This window comes from Thamnophis elegans, chromosome 7, assembly GCF_009769535.1.
Source record: "Thamnophis elegans isolate rThaEle1 chromosome 7, rThaEle1.pri, whole genome shotgun sequence".
NCBI lineage: Eukaryota > Metazoa > Chordata > Lepidosauria > Squamata > Colubridae > Thamnophis > Thamnophis elegans.
This window is the reverse complement of record NC_045547.1, coordinates 70,475,778-70,486,215: the sequence shown is the minus strand read 5'-3', so window position 1 is coordinate 70,486,215 and position 10,438 is coordinate 70,475,778. Positions and strand designations below refer to the sequence as shown.

The window sequence follows — 10,438 nt, the reverse complement described above, 5'->3', positions numbered from 1 at the left end:
CAAATATATAATAGCCTTGTTTTTATGGTTATCTGAAATCCTGAAATTACTGATTGGTTGCTATGCTGCAGTTTCTTGTCCTTAAAAGTGAGAATGCCATCCTTTTTTTTTTAACTTCTGGAGGGAAAGAAATACATGAGAAGGAAATGATAAGATTTCCAATACAGTTTTCACTATGAATGCAAGATTGTTGTGATACATTTTATAATCTCACCTAGAGATTTACCATCACTTTCTTTATAAGTTACTGTCCAGACTGACATTCTTGACTTGTCCTAATCAGAATGCAAATTGTTTTGGATAGGTTGATAAAGGCTTTCCATGGAATGGATTCATTTACCGAAGTTACTTGAATCAAATTAATCTTGTTAAAATAAATTTGTCATATATCTTCCTGCTACTAAGGCAGAACACCCTTGATGGAGGGGAAATCTTAACAGAACTGTTTTCTAGAGCTCCAGGTGCACTGAGCAACCAAAACTCTGGGTGAATTTAGAATTATATCAGTGTTAGGGGTGAGAAAAATCTGTGCATCACCTTACAATAATTGATGTGGATGTCAGTTTGTCTCTGGGACAGAGAGGTGGGGAAGGACCAGTGGGGTATTCATGCCCCAAGTCTGACCATCCCAAATTGCATAATGATAACAGATACATAGATAATAGAATAGAATAACAGAGTGGGAAGGGACCTTGGAGGTCTTCTAGTCCAGCCCCCTGCTTAGGCAGGAAACCCTACACCACTTCAGACAAATGGTTATCCAACATCTTCTTAAAAACTTACAGTGTTGGAGCATTCACAACTTCTGGAGGCAAATTGTTCCACTGATTAATTGTTCTAACTGTCAGGAAATTTCTCCTCAGTTCTAGGTTGCTTCTCTCCTTGATTAGTTTTCATCCATTGCTTCTTGTCCTGCCCTCAGGTGATTTGGAGAATAGTTTGATTCCCTCTTCTTTGTGGCAACCCCTGAGATATTGGAACACTGCTATCATGTCTCCCCTAGTCCTTCTTTTCACTAAACTAGACATACCCGTTCTTCATGTTTTAGCCTCCAGTCCTCTAATCATCTTTGTTGCTCTTCTCTGCACACTTTCTAGAGTCTCAACATCTTTTTTACATAGTGGAAACCAAAACTGATTGCAGTATTCCAAGTGTGGCCTTACCAAGGCAATATAAAGTGGTATTAACACTTCACGTGATCTTGATTCTATCCCTCTGTTTATGCAGCCGAGAATAAGGTAAGATAGACAGATATAGATCAGAATTTCTCAACCTTGGCAACTTTAAGATATGTGGGCCAATGCAGAGTGAGCTCATCCCTCATGAAAACTGGTGCCATGCAAATGACACAGCCTTTATGCTGGTCTTCTTCCAAAAAAAAAAAAGGAGTTTTAACTGAGACAAAAAGTAGCACGCTGGGCATAGGAACATTCTGAGCTTTTCAAAAGCCACATTAAGATCATTCACCTTGATGTTTCTTTTCTTATTCCCAGCCTTCACAAGCAATGCTTAGAATACGGTCGGTGTGTGTGTGTGTGTGTGTGTGTGTAGAATTGCCTGTGGCATAGGAGAGGTCCTACATATTGTTTGGTATGCTTTGCTTATTTTCTGCTGTTGTTGCCTGTCTCTTTAAGAGAAAAAATATTCAGCTGAAAATAAAAGCACACTATATTAGAGAAAAGGGCTAAGCTGTAAGCTTCTGCTTCCATTCATACAATGCACGCACTGTATCTCTTTTCTGCATCCTTATGAGGACTCTTCAGACCCTGTTTATCATCTCGGTCTAAAATCATAAAACCCAATTATCCAGTTCAATCAAATTATATTTTATTCATAAACCAAATATACAGTCCAATTAAACGTTAACGAGTTCATTATCCGAGATGGGCAAAGAACATCATGAATATCCCTCCAGAGGTTGTTGTACAACTCCATAGTCTCTGATGAAGGAGGATGGGGTTTGTAACACACAAAAGCACTCCGAAGACTACATTTCTCTTTTTTACATAGTTACATGAAAGTTTTCAGAAATCTCTCTTGAGCGAGAACTGTTGGCTGGTCCTCCTTCTTTGCTTCCATCTCCCTATCTAAAAAGATACGTGCCTAAATGGAAAATGCAACATTCTGCCAATGAAATATCATTATCAATAACTGCAACTATATTAGAGCTGGGAAGCAACGTTTTAAAAGATGGGATAGATGCCTTTCGGTTGATGTTTTCTAGTAATGTTTCGCATCTCGTGTCTGTGAAAGAGGACTCCTTCTCATTCATAGTTTGGATATGGACCATATAACTTCCTTGACCAAAGCCCCTTCCCATTCTCAAAGCTGCACCCCTTCAGGATTAGATTGTTTTGAACTGCACTTCGGTCTAGTGCCAGCATTAAGCTAGGCACGTTTCTGTAATTGCATGATTACAATTCATGCAATTGAAGAATGAGTTAAGAGGTGTGATATTATGTCCTTTCTGAAAATTGAATGCTAAATGGCCCATATTTCCTCTAATGAATTTCTCTAATTTCCAATAGTGTTAGTGCTCCAGTCCATTAAAAATTAATCTGAAATCCTGAGAATTGAAGGAGAGTCCTATTGCCAGAACTTCTTGACAATAGTGTCACTTTTATGGGTCTTTCTGTTCTAAATATTCTGCACCTCTTCTCAAGTTTTCTTATCACAATAGAAGCAATTCTTATCTTATTATCTTATCTCTTATAGATATATAAGATACGTAAGATACGTATGTATGTATCAGGGGTGGGTTTCAACCGGTTCGCGGTGGTCCCTGCGAACCAGTTGGTCGGCGAACCCGGAAGTAAGTAACTTCCGGGAACGGCGAAGTGCGCACCCGCCCGCCCGCGCTCCTTACCCGGTTTTGACGAGTTCTGCGCTTCCACGCATGTGCAGGATGCATACAGCGCCTGCGCGATCCTCCAGGAGCAGCTGGAGCATCGCACAGATGCTAGTACGCATGCGTGCGCCGCGCACGTGCACGAGGACGCCGCCGGCCCCGTTCCAACCGAACCGGTTGGAACTGGGCGAGAAACCCACCCCTGGTATGTATGTATGTATGTATGTATGTATGTATGTATGTATGTATGTATGTTGCAGCATAACTTTGCAGGACCTCGAGCAATTTCAACCAAACTTGGTACACAGATGACTTATCCTCTAAAAACAAATACTGGGTCAGTGACATGCAGTCAGGGGAGGCAGGGGAGGCAAAGCCTCACCACTGTCATCATGAAAAGAAAAAAAAATGTAAAAGGAAAAAGGCTGAGGTAGTTGCTGCCAGAGTCACAGTGGATGACTCTGCTTAGTGCTTAACTGTTTAAAAAAGCCTCTAAAAAAGTGCCCTCTACAGGAGGAGGCAGGGGAATGAGGCATGTGCCTCATTTAGTCTATGATACTCAAGCAGAGTTAAGCAAGGGTTAAAAGCCGAAAAATTCCTTATGTAGATGAGGCACTTGGTTCTCTCACCTCCTCCTGTAGAGGGCGTTTTTTTAGAGGCTTTTTTAAACAGTTAAGCAGAGTCATCCATTGGGGATTCTGGAAGCAGCTAGCCCAGCTGACCTCAGCAGCTCTTGCTTTTTCCTTTTACATTTTTACATTTTCATCATGGCAGACAAGAGCAGAGTTGAAATCCTCTGTGAAACAGCTGGAAAAGGTATGTGGGTCGGAGGAAGGGGGAAGAATTCAAAATAAATGTAATTTGTAAGTAATTATATTATTGTAAGTATTTTGTTTGTGTGTGCGTGTGTTTTACCTGCCTCTGCTGGCGCGCGGGCTGGCACATTTTTTTATGTCGGACATAGCGGCAGGGCTTTTGAACACCCTGGCACTGTGTCTGCCATAGAGGCGGGATGCCTCTATGTCAGACACAGCGGCAGGGCGGCTTTTGCCTCTAGCGCCGGGCGGCAGCATAACTCTGATATGCCTGAGCCGTTAAGGAGAGTGAGTGTGGCGTCCTTGAGCAGCAATTGTTTGAGATGTCATGAAAGAGGGAGCCTGTGCCTTAAGGATAGTGAGTGTGGCGGCCTAGAGAGGTAATTGTTTGTGATGTCAGTTCCTTCCCAGCTTTCTCTGGAAAGCCAGCCATGACATTCGCCCTCCAGTGGACCAATGGGGAAGCACCTGATGGATTTGGGGCTAAGTGCCAGGATTGTAGACAGGGCGGGAAAGAGGAGCACATGAGAGGGGGAAGGGAGAGGGCATGGGAGTAGGAGGAAGAAAGGCCCCTGTCAATGGCTCCCTGTCAGACAAACACTTCGATGTCTATAAATACCCGGGCAACGACGGGGTATCACCTAGTATTTTGTAAAAAGGAAAGAAGCCAGGATGCAGCAAACTAATTTCCAAGTGCTTGGAATATTATCTTGTTAGAAAGCTGATTACTTTACATACCACTTTCCCTGTCTCAGCCCATATTATCACAAAAGTATACAAATGTATTTTTTTACAATAAAGAATACTTGCTTGTAACTCTGTCCTTATGTCATAAAACATTTTCTGTGGCCAGCTGTTGATGTTTGCACACTTAATTCAATATGGGCTACTTCAAGGCAGATACATTTTTGAATATCTCCCTGCATTTTTTAAGAACTTTCCCAATAAAGGCAATAGAGATATCTAGTAAGAAAATATACCTGAAACAATGACCCAAGGAGTCATAGATTGTCTAATTTCATTTCTAAATATATTCTGGAGCAAATTAATTGGAAATAAAAAAAAAGGAATTAGAAAAACTATTCCCCAAACCAAACAGCTCTCTAAATAAAGTCTGGTGTTTTTAAAGAACATTTTTTTTCTTAACACGTCTATTGAAAGAGAAGGAAATGTTAGTTACAGAGATTATTCTTGGGATTCTCAGGTCTTAAATTATATGGTGAAATAAAACCAATTATTTACATGGGCAGCTTTTTAGGCAGTTATGGGTAAAATCATACTAATAGGCCGAATTCATAGAGATACAGCTAATTAAAAATACATCTGAATATGGGGGCAATACTGCTAGTGTTTCATAGACTTTGCCAATTATATTTAATATTGAAACAATCCAGCCATGAGAATCGTGATTTTTATAGAAATATTAAGACACCTAATCAATAATAAGGAATCTGTTGTGGTGTTAATGGAGTGTGAAATCATGTTAATAATATTCTATTATTAATCCTGCTCCCATATGCAATACAAAACAGTGAAAAAAAAATATTCATTTGGCAATTCTGCAGCATGCAAAAAAAATGCTCACATCAAAGCAAAAGGAATATTTTACTTAAACGACAAAATTCAGTACTTTAAAGGAAAATGCATGCACATATCACAATAGTAACTCATGGTACAAGAAAATTAGAATTAAAAAGCATTTCTTGAAAATAAACAGACATTTTATATTCTTTTAAATAACAGGAGGAATAATTTGGCAAGTGAACACAGAATAAATACAGTGATAAATTTATACTTCTCTTCAGTGTTATTTCTATAACAGGGACAATGAATTAACCTGCTTACTTCTTTTTCCAACAGGCATCACCGATCTTGTAGTTATTTACAATTCTATACCATCAGCAAATTCTGATGGGTTCCTACCGGTTTGGCTGAACTGGTAGTGGTTTGATGATCTGGGTTGCTGGAACTGCAGTGACCCAGGCCTGCCACGCCCCCAAAATGGTTCTCCTACGGGGCCGCCATCTTGATTTTTGGTTCTGCGCATGTGCAGAACAATTGTAATTGCACAAATTTATTTTTCTTTTTTTAACATTTTGTGCATGCACAGACCTTTTTTGTGAAAATGTGCACATGCGCGTAGCACAAAAATTTTGCGTGCACCGAACCAGGACCAACTCCTGCAACAAATGGATTATTTTATGCAGTAATTGTATTGGGCACTTTAGCCTTCATTTTAGTAAAAAAACAACATCACAGTTTTATTACACATTTCTATCCCCTGCACTGAAAAGTCCCAATAAATATAAAATCTTTGCCATGAGGGATAAAATGCAAGATGTCAAAGTACTATAATACATCAATTTCATTGTTTATGTCTCATGTACCACTTTGGTTAAATGCTTTCATTTTTTTAAATGTAGAAAATCCAAATAACATTTTATGGCTACCTATTGAATTCCATGGCTGTGTTCAGGTCATTTCTGCAGCTATCTGCAGATGTCGGCTCTACAGGGAGGTGACTTATGAAGCTGTTGATGCTCTAAAAAGTTGGAAGGAGGAAGTATATACATAAGATGACAATACAAATTCATTCATTGCATTTGCATAACTGTCCTCTCACATATGATCCTGGGTGGCATACAATATTGTACATTTGACAATTTGAGACATTACAGTACAATGATTACTAATTCACTTCCTTTTAATCTGGAGAAAAACTGGGGAATTAGAGATAATATATCAAAACTTCCTAACTATCATGGCAAAGAAAGAGAAAAATATTCTTCCAAGGTATTAAAATAATATACAAGGTAAGCGTATGAATCCATCCATCTTCTTGGCTATTATTTTTTGTTGTTGCTGCAACGATATATCTTTGGTTGTATTGATGCCAGTTCAAATTTGGGCACTCAAGATGTTCTGAACTGAAAGTTAAATCTACCAAAGGAAGGACATTTATCATCTGTTGAGCCAAAGTAAATAGCAGTGTTCCTGAGCTATGTGGGCTAATTATAATGCTGATCACTGGATTAAGGTTAGGTTTTCACATTTGTGGGATGTTTGGTAAACAACATAGCAAAGACTTCTCTTCTGTACCATGATGGACCATTTTTAATAGTGTAATATAGTGGAAGGGAAAAGCTATACAAATAAAAGAGAAAGAAAGAGAGGGCGGGCGGGCGGGAGGGAAAAGGAAGGGAAGGCAGGCAGACAGGAAGGAAGAGATCCTTGTGCATGTTCAAAGGTTAAAGCAATACCACTATGGCAAGCGTGTCAAACTCAAGGCCCAGGGGGTAGATCGGGCCTGCAGGGTACTTAAGATCTGGCCCGTGGGGTACTCTGGAAACAGCGGACAGGCCCACGGTGCTTCTGCCAACAAAACTGGGCTCTTGGCATTGGTGGGTTATGACGATCTGCCTGCCGGGAGCACCAGGTACCATTCCAGTACGGTGCTTCGGAGGGCCCACCCACACTCCTTACTGGTATTTGAGCTGTTCGGGACTTTCGTGCATTCACATGGAGCGTACGGCGCCTGTGCAATGATCCGCTGAGCAGCTGGAACACCAGAGGCATCACGGGCGGTAAGTACGCATGTGTGCACTGTGCGTGTGCATGCACATTCATGTGGTGGACACCCAACCCCCTTGCATCGTACAGTTGCACTGGGATCCGGAACCCACCAATGGCTCCCGGCCTCCATTTTCGACTGCCATGACCTCCTGCGATGCTCTGCCAGTGAAAACAGAGCTCGGGAGGGCAGCCCTCCTGAGCTACATTTTCACTGGCAGGTAGAGGGTTATAGGACATGGCAGCCAAAAACAGAGTTTGGGAGCCTGTTTTCACTGGCAGAGCGCTTGGGCCCCCACAGGCAGCCCCCACAGGAGTGACGTCGAGCTGACATGCACACCTGGCCACGCCCCCATCTTCACCTTATTGGCTATACCCAGAAGACATACCCCTGGATGCCAAAGAGAAATACCTATTTGAGAGACCAGACTTTCTTGACTCCCAAGTGCCCCATCTGAATACAGGTGACATTTAGCATGACAAAGGAACTGAAGGTGAAAAACCCTTGGATTTTCCGTTTTTAAAAGCACGACTGATTCCAATTTTAGAGAATAAATATTTTAGAAAGACCCACCTATTTCAGCATTGGTCTGCTTTACAATTAGAACTAGATGCATTTTACTACAGTAAGAGGATTGCTCCACTATAAATAAAATTCCAGTTTTCAAGGACCAATGCCCCCCCCCTCCAATTTTCTATTAAAATATTTTTTCTTCACATTTTGCAGGCCACTGTTCTAAAAACATTCAGTCAAAAGCTATTAAAAATGCTGCAAATTGTACAGCAAGCACAGCTCAACAGCGCCACCATATGACCCTAATTTATCTGTGTTTATTCTTCCTAACTCCTCCAAGTAATGGTTTTAATATAGTATTTTTCTTATAAAGTACATTGTATGATTTTCCTGATTTTAAACATGTTCTCAAAAAGGGAAAGTCGTCCCTGTTAGCAAGTATTTCATTTCTCAACTTTCACAGGAAATTTAAATTTCTTTTAACTTTGTGAGCAAGTATGATGTTTGTGATTATTCTCCGCACAGGAAGTCTACCAAAGCCAAGTGCTATTTGTACAATTTTTAAAGGTGCCCAGGGTGACAAATCTACTGACATGCACTTTAAAATTGGTCACTTTGAAATCAAAAGAACAATCTGCAAAAGCTAAGATATTGTACAGACAATTTTCAGTAGGAGCCTTTTCATCATGTGAGAAATTAAATCACGATAACAATGTCTATACTTCCAGTTAAGAATCATATGAAGGTTCCCTAAAGATACATTTCTAATTTCCTTATTATAAGTGTTCTATCGTTTTCCACCTCAAAACCTGTATTATTTTTCTATTACACGAGCTTGGAAAATTAAGTGTATATCTATGAAGAGGGAGGAAACTGTTACAACTGGAAGAATACTCTTGAACACATTTCACACAGACAAAAAAGCTAAAACAAATCCTATCATTTATTGCTTATTAACACAATTGTGTTAATATTTGGTTCGTGACGAAAAAACATATTTATTTTAACTTATTCATTGCTAAGTGTTCTTATTGAGTATACCTTTAAATATTTGTTTTCACATCTTAAGCATGCTTTACCCAAGTACTATGGCCCTTAAATATAAGGAACACTGATTTGGTTTTTATTTTTTGGCATTGAGCATGCAAATTTATTACTAGAATGAAAAAAAATCTCAGGTTTTATTTTAAAAAACATTTTAACTGCCATAGTTTGACATGTTGAAAACAAAATCAATCAGCAGAACTGTCATCTTATATCACTGAGAACTGATATTTGGTTAATTATAATAACAGGTCCTATAAAGACTTATGATTTATGCTGAGGCTACAAATTGATTTATGTCGTCAGTATAGCAACCTGTGGTATCTAGAAGTTCTTTCAGTGATTAACAAATCAAGTATATTATACAATATTTGCCCATGATATGTGATTTAAATATGGTTCTCTAGCTCATAATCAATTTCTTCCTAGCTCACACTGTAATCCTATTCATTTCTACATAGCTGCACTGATTGAAAGTTTCCTGCCAGAAAAATATCCAAGATTTCAGCTGTAAACTGAAGCACATTAGTTGCAATAAACTGATAATTGTGTGACTTTTACCTGTATCCCTGGACCCCAAACATTAGATATATAAAAAATGTCACCGTATGTAAGCACAAAACAATATTACCCAAGCATGGTAAAAAGACAGTATAATAATTGAATGACATCAAATCAATCACTTGTTACAAGTGTAGAGAAATACAATGAAAACAGTCAACGTTTATGATTTCTGTAGCATAATTGGTATGATCAAAATGTCCATACATTCACGTTATTTTGGGAATATGAGTAAAATTTCCCCCATTTTTTAAAGAAGTAATTACTGATACACCCTTATATAAAAACAGTCAAAAAACCCTACACATTTCACATTTCTTCCATTATAAAACATCCAGAATACTTCATTTTCCTTAATGAAGTTTTTCAAAATTGTAACCTCTTATTTGTAACAAAAAGCTCTAGAACAGGTTTTAGGAACCAAAATGTTACCACATAAACCTCTGGATTTCCTCATTATTTGGCCAGTGAAACGGTTTGTTCAAAAAGAAATAGAATGTTATTGCGTTCACCAAACTATATATAATCAACTCTAAGAAAAGTTTCAAAAGTGATGGCATCGGAACATTAAGCCTATATATAATATACGGCAAAATAAAGTAACGGAATTCTAGAAGCTTTTGTGGAACGGTGACTGCAAACAGACATACAAAATATAGTAAGTTCCAGAAAACAGATTTTGACTTCAGTGCATCTGTGAAACTCCAGCCAGCAAATATATAAACTGGAACTAATATGTACTTGACAAGCTCATGTCTTTGAAAGATTTTTCTCCACACATAAAATGTGTAATGTCTGTTATCGGCAAGCAAATATTTATGGACGTACGTAAATTTCCAGACGAGGAATAAAGAAACAATTGTGAGGACACTGTATCGCAGAAAATAGATCCTCACAGAATGGAGAAAACTGATAAATTTACCGGGCGTCACTATAAGAGGGAAGGAAAAAAAAAGACTAAAAGAAAAAAAATAAAATAGCTGAGGGAAGTGCAGGCAGGCTTCATGGCTGCTCCTGTCACCAAGAACGATGCCGCCATTGAGGACAATGAAAGTAACAAATATCACCACCACAGTAAGGTACGGC

The 10,438-nt window shown here is 39.0% G+C and overlaps 1 protein-coding gene across 1 annotated transcript in view; it reads right to left on the bottom strand.

The window, feature by feature from the left end:
* Positions 1-8,672: 8,672 nt before the first annotated feature.
* LOC116511399 (dol-P-Glc:Glc(2)Man(9)GlcNAc(2)-PP-Dol alpha-1,2-glucosyltransferase-like) overlaps positions 8,673-10,438 on the bottom strand; it is a 5,990-nt gene continuing 4,224 nt past the window's right edge. The window contains exon 3 of the mRNA XM_032221394.1: positions 8,673-10,438. This exon is cut by the window's right edge and continues 398 nt beyond it. Coding sequence (XP_032077285.1) covers positions 9,781-10,438 — 658 coding nt within the window. The 3' untranslated portion in view covers positions 8,673-9,780.